The 18,214-nt window shown below is 48.4% G+C and overlaps 1 protein-coding gene across 8 annotated transcripts; it reads right to left on the minus strand.

Annotated features, from left to right (window-relative positions):
- Positions 1 to 7,080: 7,080 nt before the first annotated feature.
- LOC101940004 (E3 ubiquitin-protein ligase TRIM7-like) lies at positions 7,081 to 17,474 on the minus strand. 8 transcript variants are annotated; one of them, XM_065570150.1, is made up of 10 exons: positions 17,321 to 17,474; positions 16,338 to 16,424; positions 14,539 to 14,760; positions 13,878 to 13,900; positions 12,194 to 12,309; positions 11,862 to 11,894; positions 10,697 to 10,768; positions 9,080 to 9,237; positions 7,933 to 8,021; positions 7,081 to 7,204 (listed from the first exon to the last, which is right to left on the minus strand). In XM_065570150.1, the coding sequence occupies exons 1-6, from the start codon at positions 17,381 to 17,383 to the stop codon at positions 11,884 to 11,886; spliced, it is 522 nt and encodes a 173-aa protein (XP_065426222.1). In that variant the 5' UTR covers positions 17,384 to 17,474; the 3' UTR covers positions 7,081 to 7,204; positions 7,933 to 8,021; positions 9,080 to 9,237; positions 10,697 to 10,768; positions 11,862 to 11,883. The 8 variants fall into 8 exon arrangements, with proteins under 8 accessions (XP_065426222.1, XP_042701344.2, XP_023968683.3 ...); XM_042845410.2 differs by having other exon boundaries at positions 10,697 to 10,765; positions 17,201 to 17,437; XM_024112915.3 differs by having other exon boundaries at positions 17,201 to 17,437.
- Between the last annotated feature and the right edge of the window lie 740 nt (positions 17,475 to 18,214).

An 18,214-nucleotide genomic window follows, 5' to 3' on the forward strand; every position in this document is an offset into this window, starting at 1 on the left:
CGAACTGCGATTGAAGCTTTTCCCACAATTACTGCATTCATAGGGCCTCTCCCCTGTGTGGATTCTCTGATGGTGAAAAAAGCCTGAACTGTGAGTGAAGTTTTTCCCACACTCACTGCATTCATAGGGTCTCTCCCCTGTGTGGATTCTCTGATGTTCAGAAAGGGCTGAGCTCTTAGCAAAGCATTTCCCACACTCACTGCATGCATAGGGGCGCTCTCCTGTGTGGATTCTCTGATGCCTAATAAGGTGCGAGCTGCAACTGAAGCTTTTCCCACACTCACTGCATTCAAAGGGCCTCTCACCTGTGGGGATTCTCTGATGCTTTATAAGGACTGAGGAGTCACATAAATTTTTTCCACCCTCAGTGCATGTATTTTTTCTCTTTCCCATGAGGATTTCCTGCTGTGTTGTGGTTTCCTTGAGGTCCTTCTGAGTTCCCCGACAGGAAATACATTTACCCATTTTCTCCCCTGGATGGTTTCCCAGCTCTCTTTCTGGACTGTGCTGAATCTCACAGGAGTTTTCCTGCTCATGATTCCTGGACACATTCCTTTTTGATCTATGCGATAATGCTCTGTGTTTATCCACTTGCTCAACGTTTTCCTTCTGAGAATTCTGCTCCTCTTTGTCACATACCATTGCATCACCTGCTGTGATAGAGACAGAAACCTCAAACAGGAATGGAAAGGGGAAGGCTAAACAAAACAAGTGCTGGATGGAGGTCAAAGAAAAATCAGGAACTGAACTCCCCCAAACTCTTCCCCCACATGTAGTAGTAGGATTTTATGTTTGTATTTTATATAATTTAGAATGAAGGATAATAATGTAGCATGAATTAAATGTATTAGTGTATGATCTGATCATATCCTGCCAGCCACCCTTTCTGAATAACAGAAAGGAATGTCCTAATGGGCGAATGAGTAGAGATACATCAGCCAGAAGCTGTGTCTGGACTGATTTCAAGGCAGTAACAGACCTTCGAGGATAACCAATTTGTTGTAGGTTTAGCATTTTAAAATAAGTAAAAGAATGACATGATTGTTTTCTTTTGCATTGCAATTTGATGTTCCAGTTCAAAATGTTCTGTGTAAATTAATTCTGGTTTGTGTGTGAATAAGGAATGTACATGTTAAGAGGTAAGTGTGCAGGCCATCGCTGAACCAGATGTACAAGGGAGGAACTGGAGAAAGACATAAGGGTGCCAGGAGGCTGCAACACCCCTAGTGAAATATGAGACGAGGGCAGGCTGACGACTCTAAAGATGAGACAGGCACCTATCAGTGCGGACAAGATAGCTGTGATCAAAACCAACATGGGATAACTCCCTGAGGAACTTGATGAAAGATCAAGAAAAAGGATGAGAAGGGCAATTTAAGAAAACAAGCACTCGTCAAACAACAATTGATTAAAGCATGACGGTGCAAAACTCATTGGTCCCAATGAAGGAAAATCACTATATAAACAGGGTGCCTTGCCATGAAACTTTGGGTTCACCCTGCCAAGACTTCCGCAGAGCATTGTGTCATGACCAATGGAACCCAGCTCCTCCTACCCATGATCAACCTAGCTGGCCTCTAGGTTGATCCGGACTCTGGACTTGTAACTATAATATTGACTGGTGGGACAGTGTGTGTGGGTGGTGTGTGATTGAATGCATATGCTAATTGTTGTATCTTTCTTTTTATGAATAAACCTTTAGTTTTTAGATACTAAAGGATTGGCACCAGTGTGATTTTTGGGTAAGATCTAAGTTGTATATTGACCTGGGAGTGGCTGACCCTTTGGGATCAGAAGAAACTATTATTTAATGACACTGGTTGTAAAGAACCACTCATCTCTGAATCCAGTGTTTTTGGTGGTGTTATAAGAATCGGAATGCCAGAGAAAACTGCCTTTATGTTTTCTTGTTAGCCAATGTGGTGAAACAGGAGTTTACTTTTGTGGGTAGTTTGGTCTATCTTATAAAAGAATAACCACCGGTTTTGGGTTGTGTTTGCCCTATTTCTCAGCAGTTTGTCCTGAATTTGGCATCCTCAGTTGTGACTCACTAAGGCATGGTGACAGGGTGCAAGGGGGTTGGGTCATGGATTTACAGGGAGTTAGGTGACCAACCGTCATACATTCTCCCTTGGGACCGCCCTTTTTAGGGTATGTCTACAGTGCATCAGGGAGTTGGCCACCTTTCAGGCTAAGTCTCACGTTAGTGCATTAAAAATGGCTGTGGAGACATTGCTTTGATGGAGCTCAGACCATCCAGCCACTCCCCCCCACACACACACTCAACTCCTGGCTTTAGAACCCAAGCTACAGCCCAATCTACAGCACCAACACCATTATTTATAGTGAGTCAGCCTGGACTCTGGCTGGGAGGCAGCTTCCAGATGCAGTGCAGACATACCCGTAATGGGCAACAAGCAAGCTTTAGCTTTTTCCAAGGGTGAACCCCAGTTCCCCTTAGAATCATAGAGTTAAAAGGGACCACAAAGGTCATCTAGTCTAACCCCCTGCCAAGGTGCAGGATTTGCTGCAACTAAACCACCCAAGACAGATGGCTCCAGCCTCCTTTGAAAACCTCCTTTGAATAACCTTCCACCATCGCCCTAGGCGTCTGTTCCATTCTCCTACTTTTCTTCCAGTTAGGAAGTTTTTCCTGAGATTTAATCTAAATCTGCTGTGCTATAGTTTGAACCCACTCCTTCTTGTCCTGCCCTCTGTGGCAAGAGAGAAGAACTGTTCTCCATCCTTTTTATGGCAGCCAGTAGTGAGGAAGACCAGCAGGGACCACAACTTGCCCTTTGGGCAACAGAGCCAGGAAAGCCACCTCCACCCCTCTGGAAGCTGAGGGGCGGGACAGGAAACAGAAGTACAAAAGGAGGGCTCTGCAGCTCAGTTGGGCTGGAGCTGCCGAGGGTGACAGACGCTTATCAGCCGCTGCCAGAGTGGAACACCGAGGACCTGCTGGGGTGCCCGCCAGAGGACTGGCCAAAGCTCCCAGGGTCACCAGCCAGTCGAGGTGCCACAGACCACCGACCCTGGGGAAACAGAGGCCAGAGGTACCAAATCCAGGGAAACTAGACCATCGTCTGGCTGAGTGTTGGCCTGACACTAAGTAAGGGTGTTGTGGGCAGATCCCCACTGATCCAGTGGCGGATTACACTGCCACTGTTTGGGCCTGGGGCTGGGACCCAGTGGAGTCAGTTGGGCCAGGGTCCCCCTACCTCCTGCCACCCCACCTTTGGCCAGGAGGTGTTGGTCAACCGTCCGCCGAGGTAGGACACTAGACTGTTTGGTGCTTGCCCCTGCCTGAGCCCTAGACTGTTTGGTGCTCACCCTAACCAAAGCCCCTAATTGTTTGCTGCCCCACCCTGCCTGAGGGCCTGGGCTTGGAGACTTTACAGCTCTGCCCTGATTGCAGGCCAGAGCGCTGACTGTCGGTGCCCAGTCCTGCCTGAGGGCTGGGCACCATAGACTAACTATTGCTCTGCCTGGATCAAGTGGCCTGAGCTTTGAAAACTCCTAATTCCCCCTTAATTGATTGCAGTACTAAGAGCACGAAAGCGAGGAGGCATGGCCTCCCTCAGAGACAGACCAGGAAGGATGGCCACACACGCTTACACAGCCTTTTGGGTATTTAAAGATCGCTGTCATATCCCCCCCATTAACTCTTTTTTCCAAACTAAACACACCCAGTTCCATCAGCCTTTGCTCACTGGCTTGCGTTCCATCCCTTTGATCATCTTTGTCACTTGCCTCTGGATTCTTTCCAATTTCTCTACATCCTGTCTAGTGACGGGTGACCAAAGCTGGACCCAGGAGTCACCCTGAGGCCTAACCAGTGCTGAGTAGAGCAGTACTATCACCACCTGTGATTTGCATGCTATGCTTCTCTTAATGCATTTCTTTCTTTTTGCATTACCATCACACTGTTGACTTCATGTTGTGGTTGTGATCCACCACAACTCCCAGATCCTTCTCAGCAGTGCTGCTGCCATGCCAGTTATCCCCCATTCCGTATTTGTGCATTGGGTTTTTCTTCCCGAAGTGTAGCACCTTACCCTTGTCTTTGTTCAATTTCATTGTTGTCTATAGCCCAGTTCACCAATTTATCGCGACCCCTTTGAAGTTTTGCTCTATCCTCCAAAGTGTTGACACCCCCCCCAGCTTTGTGTCATCTGCAAATGTGATCAGTATGCTCTCTATTCTTATATCCGGGTCATTAATGAAGATGTTAAATACAGGGGAGTCGCATCCTACGCGGATTCAACTTACATGATTTTAACTATACGCACTTGGCAAAAAAATAAAAAGAGAGAAAAACAACAATTTAAATACTGTACCTGTAGTGCGGGCGATTCCACCCACCATTACACTCAATGGTAATTTTGACTATATGCGATTTTTGCCTTTGGCGCGGACTTTAGAACCTAACCCCAGCGTAAGATGCGACTCCACTGTAACACCGGACCCATAAGAGTTCCCTGTGAAACCCCATTTGAGAAATCTCTCCAATCTGACAACATTCCATTAATAGTTACTCTTTGCTTGAGGATGTGTAACCAATTATATATCCACTTAGTGGGAGTTCCATTGAACCCACATTTCTCCAGCTTACTCATGGGACTGTGTCAAAAGCCTTTTTGATGTCCAGGTCTATTTTATCCACCAAACCAGTTACCCTATCAAAGAAGGATATCAAGCTGGTTTGTCATGCTATGTTCTCAGTAAATCCATGCTGGCTGCTCTTGATTACCCCTTCACCCTCCGGATATTCGCATATTGAATGTTTTATACATTGCTCTAGTAGCTTACCTGGTATTGAGGTCAGGCTGACTACTCTATAGTTCCCCAGCTCCTCCTTTTTCCCCTTTGTAAAGATGGGCACTATGTTAACCCTTCTGCAATCTTCTGGGACCTCTCCTATCATTTGAGTTTGCAAATATTGCCAGAGTCTCTGAGATTCCATCAGCTAATTCTGGAGTGAACAGCAAGAAAGGAGGTGGGGAGCTCATTTGGGGGATTAAGAGCTCTGTTATCAACTTTTCAGCTGTTGAGCTTGAGTTGATGGCTAGCCATCTACAAGGAGGCATCAGAGGGAGGCTGAGATTTCAGTTTGGACAGAAGGAAACAGGACTGGAGTAGAGCGACAGATCTGTGATTCAGCAGCATAGGGACAGTAGCTGCATTTGTGTTTGGGGGTAAGATTTCCCAGAGATAAAGTGCAAAGGAAGAGGAAGTGACCAAGGACTGAGCCCACAGAAAACCGGAGTGGGGATGAGGACGATCTTCCTAAGGACATGCTGAAGAAGTGGTTACAGAGGTAGGAGAGCTAGGAAGAAGACAAGATGTCAAGATGACAACCATGTTCAGTGGTATTAAAGGTGGCTGACGGATCAAGAAGAATAAGGATGGAGTACTGGTTCTGAGCTTTGCTTAGGGAGAGGTCATTAGAGACTATGGCAAAAGCATTCTCAGTGGAGTGCCACAAATATCTGCCTCCCTGAAACCTTCCATTCCCACTGCCACCAGATCCTTCCTGCTCCTTAGAACAACCACTCCCCATCACGTTCCCACTATCTTCAGTCTTTTCCACTTCCAAGTATCCCAGATCTCCTACCCAATCCTCCCTCTCCAACAGCACCACTGCTGGAACCTCCACCCCCTTTTCTCCATTCCCAGGCTCCCACTCCCCCAAACCACCACACTCCCTGTTCCCAGGAGATTCTGTCTCTGATTCCTCAACTCCTCTTACTTCCATGGTACCCATCCCTCCCTGATTCCCTCTAGTCTTCCACATACCTATCCCTTTCCTCCCACTACACTCAGCCTTCCCTATCTTGTGGCACCCCACAAGCACTAGCTCCCCCATCATCTTCTCCCCTCCCATGCTCCCTGCTCTCCTTCCCTCTACCCCCCAAAGAACTCCTGAATAGGAACGTCACACTGCTCTCACAGTCATTGGTTGGTAGGGTCAAGAGGACATGCTGCGGCCACTGCCTCTGAGCTACACTCATTCATCTGAGTCGGAGTCGTACCACTGTTAACTTTCAGACTATGTGAATTGTGTGTTTTGGTTGTATTCTGAAGGAATTCCTCTTAGACGTTTCCCCCGATTCCAAAATTTCAGGGCTGAGAGCAATATTTTAAAGTGTTTTAAAATCCACTTGCAGACTCTGGCCTCTTCTGAGCTGCAAAGTTTTGTCAGCATAGCTCTGTCTGTTAGGGATGCGAAAAACCACATCCATAATTGACAGAATTATGCTGGCAAAATCTCTCACGCAGACAGCGTGCCGAAAAAGTCTATTAAAAAATGAGAAAATCAAATGCCCATAATCTACATAAATACTGAGTACAGGTTGCCCAGTTCTGCTGCATGCCTTTCCACTAGGTGGGTGGTGGCTAAACTTACACCTCTGAAAACTAGAAAAGGAAGAGTTAATATACACACCACCCCTAAAATGCAACCTTAACTCTGTCCCTAGCCCTGCAGCTGGCACTAGCCACTGGGAATGGCTCAGTAAGGCTGGTGCAAAGGTTAACAAACTAACAAAGAAAGTGGAGGTTTCTTCATTTATTGAAGTCTTCAAGTCAGAGTGGATGCCTTTCTGGGGGTGGATTTAGTCGAACACAAGGTATTCAGCTCAGTACAGTAGTAACTGGATGAAATTCTATGACCTGTGATATACAGGAGGTCAGACTAGATGACCCAATAACTCTTTCTGGCCATAAAATCTATGATTCCACAATAGATATGAAGGACTAAGAACGTGCCATTGTTTGTGTTCTGTTCACAGGTGGGAATACCAGCATTTATCCACATGCCTTCCAGCTGTTTGCACTGGGTCAGCTTTAGCTGTAACTGGATGGTGAAGGGAGTAGTTGGAGCAGCTTGGCAGAGCTGTGACTATGATATGAAGGGAGATATATGTGAACCCTGAGGGACCTAGTCTGCCCCATTTCAATGCACTCAGTGGGCTGTTGCTGAGACAGGGCAGAGCAGCAGTGGCATTGTGGGGGTGGGGTGAACCTTAACTCTTCATTCCCCCTTCTAAGAACGGAGGGGACAGGAATCCTTACCCAGCGAGGTCACATTCTCATAGTTCTCCTGTATGACGTCTCTGCAGAGGGCTCTTTGACGGGGATCCAGCAGAGCCCACTCATCCCTGGTGAAATACACAGCCACCTCCTCGAAGGTCACCGGCCCCTGAAAGAGAAAGTGCCCAACGCTCGTTACCTGCTGCCCCACTCACAGCCCCACTATTAATGGAGGGAGAGGAGTCAATCAAATGGAAGCTCTGGCAGGCCCACAGTCAGCACAGTCCCACCCTCAGAACAGCCAGCAAGCAAAACAGGAGGGGAGATAGAGATCCCCTAGTCGTCCCCCCCCCGCCTCCAGCAGACAGAGTGGGAAGGGTCTTCTCATTCATCACACACCTACAAGCCAGAGGCTGATATGGGGGGTTGGGGCCCTCAGCAGGTGCCAGGATTGGCTCCCCAGTAGGAATCCCAACACGCTTCCCATTGCCAGCAGGTAGGTAGGGGAGGGGTTATCTACTCTACGCCCCACTGGTGAGTAACCCTTCCACCGCTTCATATCTCATAGCAGCCTCTGGTGAGTAGGTTTATGTTCTTGCACTGGGAAGCTGATAGGTTTTCCCCATGCTGTCCAGGGTTCCCCAACCCCCAGTCCACAAATAGGATAATTTCCTCCCCCAAACCCCATGGGTCTGTTCCCGGAATCCAGGACTTCAGTTAAACAATTCCCAGCAAGTTTGTCACATGCCTTGTCCCCCCCTCCCTTTCTCCACCCTGGGTATTTCCTGCCCCCCTCCCACCTCCAGACTAAACTCCCCCAAGGATCCCAGGCCCTCAGTATTTCCTGCCCCTCTCCCTCCAGCAGGAACCCACTAGCAACCCCACAATAATCCCTACCTGGACTGGCTCCACTACAGCCAGTTCCCTTCCCTGTCCTGTGGGAAGCTGGGACAATCTGGAGCCAAAGGTGGGTGTTACTCTGCCACCTGTCAGGGTGAGAAAGGTGACAGGGAAGATTTCAGAAGGGCCTTTAGTTCCTGTCACATCATGATCTTCCCCGGCCCTTTCCCTTCACAAAATGTTTCTGACTCGCATGCTGGGAAAACATTCCATCGCTTTATCACAGCGCAGACCCAACCCCTCCCACCAGCACTAAATCCACTGTGCTAGTTTTAAAACCCTGGGGGCAACTCCCGCAACTGTGGGGCCAGGCAGAGGCAGGGACAGGACAAAGACTCCCTAGTGCTGGTGTGGTAAATTAAATGAAGTTTGCTGGTGATAGTAAGATGGAAGCCATTGTCAATAGAGACAAATAGTGGAACATTAAGTGGGGCTTACTTTCATTTTATGTATTATGTTCCCCAGCCTCATGCTTCAGGCCCACAACTCGCTGGGGTCAGGAAGGGATTTTTTCCCCTCCAATGTATTTTGAGAGGGTTTTTTAATCTCCTTCCTCTGAAGCTTCAGGAATGGCTGGAGAAGAAGACAAGATATCTGGCGGGGTGGACTAGGGCTGTGAGGTGACATCAATCACTCTCTCTCTCAGGGCTTGGCTGGCTGGTTCTTGCTGCCATGCTCAGGGTCTAACTGATCACTATAGGTGGGATGGGGAAGGAATATTCCCCACGCGAGTCAGGCTGTCAGTGACCTGGGGGGGGTTTCATCTTCCTCTGCAGCGTGGCGTGCAGGGCACTCACTAGGATTACCTGGAAATATCTCACTTAATGATTTCCCTGCCACTGCAGGGGCCTGGAGCAGTGGTGCACTCCATTCCCTCCTATTCTCTGCCTAGGGCATGTAAAAGTCTAGTCTCCTGGGGGCTGCAAGACTTTGGTCTCACTCCAGCTGTTGGGTTTAGTGGGTGGGTTCTGGGTGGTGTTGGCAGCCAGTGCTAGACAGAAGTCAGACCAGATGATCCAGTGGTCCCTTCTGGCCTTAGACTTTGTGACTCTATGACTGGATATGGGCAGATTTGGGAGCTTGTGACCTTCCCCCGACCCATGCACACACTTATTTCTCCTTCATTTTCTGTCTTCTCTTTTACCCTCTCTCCTCCCTCTGCCTGGGAGACTTAGTAACCAACAATCCCTAGGTTCCTTTGCTCTCCTGCGATCGCTGACAGCACTGAATGCCGGTTTGGATCCAAACTTTCTGCCTCGTCCCCGTCTCTACTAACCACTGCAGGGGTTTCAGTCTCGCTGGCTGTAATACAGGCAATGAAAGGGTTATTGTGCACAGCTGCAAACTGCCTAATTTCACAGCTGAAACAAGTAAGCAAGTACCAATTATTGGAAGTCAATTTTTTCCAACCCTCGAACATTCACTAAAAAAGTAAGAATAAAACATGTATCCGTGCTGAGTCTATATATAACTTGTATATTTCAAGAGGCTGACGGAGAATACTTGACCACAATGAACAGGGGAGTGCAGGAGTGGGAGAGTGAGATTTTCTTTGCTTTAGATCATAATAAAACACTCAACATTTCACAGGCTCCTGACTGCCGTTCCTGAGCCCCTCGGGGTTGCAAACCACCAGCTGAGAAACACCAGCCTAGATGATTATTTTGTATCATCATTGACTACACATGGGAAGTGAGTGCTACATTGTATCCGGACAAAGCATGAACGAGCCAAGTGCAATGGCATGTATGGACCAACCCTGGGAACTGTTAATTCCAATAACACCCACATTTTGAACTCTGCCTTACTTCACTGTAAAAAGAAGATGAAAGTTCATAAGATCTTATAATAATCTATAGCAGGGGTCGGCAACCTTTCAGAAGTGGTGTGCTGAGTCTTCATTTAAGACTCTAATTCACTCTAATTTAAGGTTTCGGGTGCCAGTAATACATTTTAATGTTTTTAGAAGGTCCCTTTCTATAAGTCTATAATATATAACTAAACTATTGTTGTATGTAAAGTAAATAAGGTTTTTATGTTTAAGAAGCTTCATTTAAAATTAAATTAAATTAAAATGCAGAGCCCCCCAGACTGGTGGCCAGGACTCGGGCAGTGTGAGTGCCAGTGAAAATCAACTCGTGTGTTGCCTTAGGTTGCCTACCCCTGATCTATAGCAACAAGTTGATGAAAAGTAGGTTAAATTAATTTCAGCCATGAATGCCATGCACAGGTGCAAGACCAACTACAGAAAATTAAATTAGTCCAAACAAAAGGGGGCTAATGTCGTTGAGGGCCAGTACTAAGATCTATACCTGGTGAACAAGAAAACGTGGGAACAAAGTTACCTATGCCAAATTTGGTCTTATGGACATGGATATAATTAGTAAACAAAATATTAAAAATAAATTGTGTCATCCAAGTTTACTTCTTTTTGGATTTTTTTTTAAATGTTCCTCAACCCAAGTCAGAAGAAGTGAACTAAACTGAGAAGCTTTGTTTTGATTATGTTTTAACTTGTATTTCCTCTTTTTCCTCTGATGATCCATGATCCTTAATTTGCACTTTTTAAATTTTGAGCATAGTTATATCCTTTTCTTTTCTCTTAAAGGCTTTAAGGGCTTGTCAGTTAAAATATGTTCCAAAGAGACCCACTGCATCTGCTCCAGTGACTAGTGACTTTCTTAAAGTTTCTAAGTGCTTGTAAGTTAAATTATTTTCTAAAAGGACCACTCAAAAGAGCAGGATTAGTAATGAAACTTACCCTGTTCCCCACAAGCCACTGCCTCTGTGCCTTTACTCTCCAGTGCAACGCCTTTCAATAATTCTAGCTCTGCTGAAGATGTTCCCCAGAAATTAATTATCCCAGGGATGAACAGGAATGTATTGGGGGAAAATTAAGATTCTATCTTAAATGTATAAAATCATTCCAAGAAATATACATTATTTTAAGGCATAAATTTAAGCATAAAAAAAGCTTAGAGCAAACATTTATTAGAAAAACGTATTCATACTTGAAGAACAAGTTATGCAAAAAGGAGATTGAATTGCTGTTTTAACAAAATTATCTTCTAATAGCTGTTTTATTAAAGTAAAGTGTAAAAATTAGCTACAACCCATCACAAGAGTGAAAAGTCACTAAAATAATAAGTTACAAATGTAAATACAGTACCAATTTTAAAAAGGCACAACAAATACAAAAAGTCTATATTTTTTTAAAGCACAAAAAAGCTAAAAAACTCAAACTATACTAACAACTTTCAAATACATGTTTAAAGAAAGCTCAGCCTTTGTATTTTTTTTAAAGTATCAAGCAGACATTCAAAAACAGGAAAAGTTGTCAAAATCTTATCAGTTAAAAAAAAAAGCTTTAAAATCAGACTATGTAAGCTTAATTACTAAACGCTATTAATATTACTGCAATTAAAAATGCCAAAATAAAATTACTAATATTAATTTAGTCAGTAAAAAATGCCATAAAAAAAGTTAAAGCAAAAAAAATAAACTACAAAAAAACCCTGCAAAAAACTTTAAATGCTTAAGTGACACTGATGAGCTAAAACATTTAAGAGACAAGTCAGTTGAAAATATAGTGGTGCAAGAACAAAGTAACATCGCTTCACATTGTTCCACAGCTTCCAAGTGCTGGAGGCTGCAGGGGAGAGGGATAGCTCAGTGGTTTGAGCATTGGCCTGCTAAGGGTTGTGAGTTCAATCCTTGAGGGGGCCACTTAGGGATCTGGGGCAAAATCAGTACTTGGTCCTGCTAGTGAAGGCAGGGGACTGGACTCGATGACCTTTCAAGGTCCCTTCCAGTTCTAGGAGATAGGATATCTCCATTTATAATAATAATAAAAAAAATAATCCCCTGCCCCTAACAGGGTTATTGTTCTGAAATCTCCCCATGACCCCTCAGAGACAGACACATACCTGTGTTGCTCCACAGCTCCAGTCACAGCATCTCTAGGGGAAATAGAGGATGGGAGAGGTGAGAATTCAGGCCCTTGCATTCAGGGGAGGTTCCCATTGGTTATGAATGTAACTGCTTTTAACTATGAGATGGTGACAGAGATCAGAAGCTGATAACACAGCCGCTGTAGACAGAGCTAGCCCCCCAGGGCTACTCCATGGGGAAGGACGACTTGCTGAGCTGGGCTGTCAGATGTAGCCGAGGACCTGTGAGGTCACTAGAGTCCCCGACTCCTCTCCAGGGCAAGGGTCACTCTAACCAGAGGAGATGCCATCCCCAGACTCCAATTCACCTTTGAATCCCAGCAGCACCTCCTGCAGCATGGCACTTTTCAGAGAGAAATCGCTGAGTCTCTTCTCCAGCTCCGCAAACTCCAGCTCCGGCTTCTGAAACATCCTGTCCTCCCTGCTGGGGAAAGGAGGAGGGGTGAGAAATAGGCCTGATCCCCAATTTGTGAGCCCAGCAACCCCCAAATTCCAGGAAACCTGGAACTGAGCTTTGTGGCCTGAGATGGTCAATGTCATGGTGAGTCACCTTAGCCCTGTGCTACCCAGAAAGATGGGAAGAGGGGAGACACTAGAGCAAGGAATGGAGACATTGTTCAGGAGCTTTCTCAAGGACGCTCTGGTTCTGTGGGGTGCTGAGCCACCTCCCACACTGGTTTATTGCAGTAACAAAGGGCACCAGCACTGGGATTATGTGGAAAGGGAGGAGACACAGACCAAAGAGTGGGCAGGTCCTACATGCTGACAGTGGCCACAGACAGAGCCCAGGTCTTCAGGCAGGGAATGAACGTGGGCCCTTAAACACCAAAACCCTTGAGCCCTTCAGCTGAAACAGTAACCCTGGGGCGTCCAGCTCATTTGGCAGAGAGGGCCATATTGCACCGTCCGTTATGGTCAGTGGGCCAGGACATCAGTTTAGGACTCTGTGCCCTGCTCCATTCACAGCAGAACACCCACTGTTCTCCATGGGACACCCACATACAAAAAACAAGGGGAGAATCTGCCCTTCATATCAGAAATAAAATTTAATTCTTATTATTTTGCCAAGTCTTTGTCTGTCACACTCAGTGTCACTCAAGAGGAAAACAGCCCCCTTCTGGACACCCCTGTAGGGTCCCTGCTAGTTCTTCCCTATGTTTCCCTTCCTTTCACACCCTGCTTTCTCCATTTCTCTCTTGCTTCCTTGTCCTTGTGTCTCTCCTCTTCTTCCCTCCCTACAGCAACCCTCTATTCCCACCCTGCAAAGCTTTCACTCCCACCCTCTCCCTAATCCACCTGCTCAAGTGATCAGCCACAGAACGTTGAATGTTGACATCAAAGTGTCGTCATTTCAGTTGACACTCTGATGACATTAACAGGGGACAGGAGAGTTCACGCTCTCAGAGCTACGGCTTCAGGCTGCTGGCAGCCCCAGCAAGGCAACACTGTCTCTATTGACACTTGGAAGGGGCTGAGGACCAGCAACTCACTTTAAAAAATGCGAAAGCTGAGATTCTGCAGCCTCTGAATACATGACGCGGCCACATCAGTCCAAGAGACAGGCCTGGTCCGTCCCATCAGCCCTGTGTCTAGCAGCCCTGCTGTGACCTCATTAGCGATCAGACAGTAAACGGCTCTTCTCCTACCCGAGTCAGCCACTAGGGGAGACAGAATCACAAGCTTCAAGGGCAGGGGGCAGCTTCCTATTCAGTGTAGTTATCAAACCTAACGGCCCATGAGGGCAGGGCCGGCTCCAGGGTTTTGGCCGCCCCAATCAGCCAAAAAAAAAAAAAAAAGCCACGATCGCCATCTGCGGCGGCAATTCAGCGGGAGGTCCTTCCGAGTGGGAGTGAGGGACCATCCGCCGAATTGCCACCGAATAGCTGGACGTGCCGCCCCCCTCTGGAGTGGCTGCCCCAAGCACCTGCATGCCAGGTTGGTGCCTGGAGCCGGCCCTGCATGAGGGGGAGGGAAATGGAGCCCAGGACTTACCTGCCCCCAGTGCTCCCAGCACCCTAAAGAGGGAGAGAAAGAGGAGGCCATCAGTGGGAGTGTCCCTGGGTGGGGAGGCCTCATGCTCTGCAGGGGAGTCACCATTAATGCCTCAGGTAATAGGGGAATTTCAGGTTTGCATTCCCAGAGCAGCTACCACCTCCTACCCGGGACTTTCCCCTACGCAGCCCCAGCAATCCCTGCTGGCAGGTTGCCACTGTAGAAATCTTTCCCCAGGCACTTTACAGGCAGAAGATATTTCTCTGCATTAAGAATCAAATTCCCCCCAGTGCTGAGAGACCCAGAAGGCCCCTGGCTCCACTAAACCCATTAACCTGCAGTGAGAGGGGCCTTAGGCCTGGCTCGGGACCAGCATGGTGGGGGAGGAGATTTCACCCTCCAAGTGCAAATGCAGACAGACATTTCCAGGAGAGAAATTCTTGGGGCTTCAGCATTCAGGACTCACAGGACCCATCCCTGGCGCCGTTGCCAGACTCACTGTGTGACCTTGGCCAGGGCTGTGCCCCTCCCTCTGCCTCACTTTCCCCATTTGTCCCATAGGGATAATGCCCCTGACCCCACTTTGTAAAGTGCTTTGGGGTCTAGGGCTCAGAAGTGCCTATAGAAACACTGCGTATGATCATTGCACTGACAGCCTGACCTGCAGGGGTTGGCTCAGCGGCTGCTGCCCCTTCTCTCCTCCCCTCTCACTGAGCAGGGAAATCTCCCAGGACAGGCTGCAGATGCCCTCATCCCTTCTCTGGACAATGGCTCTCTCTAGCTCTTCCAGCCGGGACAGCAGCCGCTGCTCCTGCTCCTCCAGAAACCCTCGCAGCTCCTTCCACTCCCAGACAATCTTCTGCCTCTCGGCTTCCGTCTGTTTCTGCAACAGGGAGAGGGTGGCTCAGTAATTAGGGAGCATAGAACATAAGGACAGCCATTCTGGGTCAGACCAAAGGTCCATCTAGCCCAGTATCCTGTCTTCTGAGAGTGGCCAATGCCAGGTGACCCAGAGGGAATGAACAGAACAGGTAATCATCAAGTGATTCATCCCCTGTCACCCATTCCCAGCTTCTGGCAAACAGAGGCTAGGGACACCATCCCTGCCCATCCTGGCTAAGAGCTACTGATGTACCTGTCCTCCATGCACTTCTCTAGTTCTTTTTTGACTTAATGTCTTGGCCTTCACAACATCCTCTGGCAAGGGGTTCCACAGGTTGACTGTGTGTTGTGTGAAGAACTACTTCCTTTTATTTGTTTTAATCCTGCTGCCTATTCATTTCACTGGGTGACACCTAGTTCTTGTGTTATGAGAAGGAGTAAATAACACTTCCTTAATTACTTTCGACACACAAATCATGATTTTATAGACTTCTACCATATTCCCCCTTAGTCGTCTCTTTTCCAAGCTGAACAGTCTCAGGCTTTGTCTACACTGGCACTTCTCTCCTGCCGACAAACAGCAGCTACACTGTGTGCCTGTTAGCAGCACGGCTGTAGTGGCACAGCCGTGTCGCTAAAAGCTGTGGAATGTAGCCATAGCCTCAGTCTTATTAATCTCTCCTCATACGGAAGCTGTTCCGTACCCTTCATCATTTTTGTTGGCCTTCTCTGTACCTTTTCCAATTCCAATGTATTTTTTTGAGATGGGGCAACCAGATCTGCATGAAGTATTCAAGATGTGGACGTACCAGGGATTTATATAGAGGGAATATGATATTTTCTGTTTTATTTTCTATCCCTTTCCTAATGATTCCCGATATTCTGTTCGCTTTTTGACCGCTGTTGCAGATTGAGTGGATGTTTCCAGAGACCTATCCACAATGACTCCAAGATCTCTTTCTTGAGTGTTAACTGCTAATTTAGACCCCATCATTTTATGTGTATTTGATACTATTTTTTCCAATGTGCATTACTTTGCATTTATCAACATTGAAATTCATCTGCTTGTTAACTGGGGAAAATGATAAATGTGCCTCGGGGCGGGGGGCAGAGTTATTTACCAGAACACACTCTCTTGCGGTGAGTGATGGAAAGTTAATTTATCCCAGAAAGGGAAGAGGGATCAGGGCAGGGGTGAGCTGTACATCACCAACAGGAGAGACTCTCTCCCCAAAACCTCATCAACTTGCACTGAGTGAAATCCTCCATATCTGCAGCCCACATTTCATCTCCTTCCCCCCCCATCCCCCCTAGGAGCTAGAAAGGATCCCTGGTCACTGTGAGATCCAAACAGCTCGTGGACAGGGTCTCTGGGCTAACACAGACTGACCCTCTCCTGCCCAGGAGCTTACTGCATCCTAAGGGAATCATGTCACCCATGTGTCTGACCCTGCCTCTCCCTGGGCTCCAGTACGGATGGCTCCCTGGCTGAGGCTGGCAGGGTGGGCCTTGCATTTACCATGTCATTCTTATGTCAGGCAAACCTGAGGGGCAGGGCAGGGGGTTCTGGGTACCTACCAGCAGCTCCTCACTTTGCCGCTCCTCCTTGGCTTTGGCTGCTTCTCTCTCTTTTCCCAGAGGGGCCAGATGCTTTTGTGGTACCTTCTGGAAGATGGGGAGAGAGGATTAGAAACTGCTACAAATGGCCTCCCAGCTGTCAGATTTCAGGGCCCATCCTGCCCTGCAGACTCCAGTGCAGCAGAGTCGCTGGGACTCAGACTGAGAGAAGATGCAGGAGTACTTGTGGCACGTTAGAGACTAACAAATTTATTAGAGCATAAGCTTTCGTGGACTACAGCCCACTTCTTCCACGAAAGCTTATGCTCTAATAAATTTGTTAGTCTCTAAGGTGCCACAAGTACTCCTGTTCTTCTTTTTGCGGATACAGACTAACAAGGCTGCTACTCTGAAACCTGAGAGAAGATGGTGAAACAGGGAGTAGCTTTTCCAGAGAAAATGCAGGACCGCAGGCTGTAGTGACAGGGTGCAGCCCAATCCCCAGCTCCCAGGGACCTCACCCACATCCCAAGCAGCCAACTTCAGACTGTCCCCCACTTTCCCCAGCTCCAACCCCCAAAGCTTCCGCAGGGCCAGATCTGAACATAGAGCCCCCCAAACATCCCCCAATCCCCAGCTCTAAGACCCCCCTAAATCGACTCGTCCTAAACTCCCACCTCTAAGCAACTCCACCATCCCCAGCACCAGCCGCTCTTCCCACCCCACAGCCCGGCTCTGACAACCCCCGATCTCCCCCGTCCTCCCCCATTCCCTCGCTCCTGGGCTCCGAGCTCTGCAGCCGAGCCGGGCTCCTCGTGCTGCTCCCGGCCGGGACACTTGCCCCGGGCAGCCCCACTCCGGCCGCGGGGGGCTCGGGGACCCACCCGGGCAGGGGGCGAACCAGGCAGCCGGGCCCGGACCCTCCCGGCAGGAGCGTGTCCGCCCCACGCGTGTCTCCGCCCCCGGCCCGGGCCCTGCCCGCTCCGCGCTGCCCCCGGACCCACCGCACTGCCCCGCCGGCTGCAGGGCTGGAGCAGCCTCAGCGCTGCGCTCCCGGCCCCGGCCATGGCCCCGCTGCAAAAACAAAGGTTTCCCGGGCTGAGCGGGGGCAGGAGGGGGCGGCTTTTACCCGGGCCTGGCCCTGCCCCGCCCCGCCGGGTCCCTCGCAGGGGGTTTGTGACACTCGGGGAATCGGGGAATCCTCAACCTGGAGGGGTGCAGGAGACTGGCTGGATCTTACCAGGAGAAAAGCAGGGGGAGGGGCTGGTTTTGCTGAATCATTAGACTAAGGAGACCCCGGCTGAGAATGCAGCGACCACATTTCAGTTCAGCGTTGGAGATGTGACACAAAACATGTACAATCACCTTCCTCTAAAGCGTCTAAATCCCATGGGCACAACTCTCCAGTACACAGCCTGTGAGCTGCACTGTGAATAGCTCCTGCAAAAAACCATCCACGCAGCGGACGCCTGCTGGGCCCATAACCCAGAGGTCGCTGGATCAAAACCATCCTTTGCTAGTTTGGGTTTTATTACTTACAACCCTGAAATAATTCAGCCTGCCTTTATTTCTTCCACATAGAAAACAGGAGCAAATTCTTTCCCTGTTTACCCTTCCACAGCGATTAAAGGAAGGAATAAAGCCACAGCAGCAGCCTATCCCACAGAGTCCCCTCCTGTAAGGAGAGAGATGTGCAATGACTAGGGCTCCATCTCAGGGTCGCCAGGTTTATATAACTTTTGGTGAGGTCCAGAACGGGTCCAAGTCCTGCCCCTCCCCCGCATCCCTCTGCCTAAGGCTCTGGGAGGGAGTTTGGGTACATGAGGTGCAGGCTCTGGGCTGGGAAGGGGGTTGGGGTGTGGAGGGGCAGTGGCGGGCTCTCGGAGGGAGTTTGGTTG

This window comes from Chrysemys picta, chromosome 16 (assembly GCF_011386835.1).
Source record: "Chrysemys picta bellii isolate R12L10 chromosome 16, ASM1138683v2, whole genome shotgun sequence".
Lineage (NCBI taxonomy): Eukaryota > Metazoa > Chordata > Testudines > Emydidae > Chrysemys > Chrysemys picta.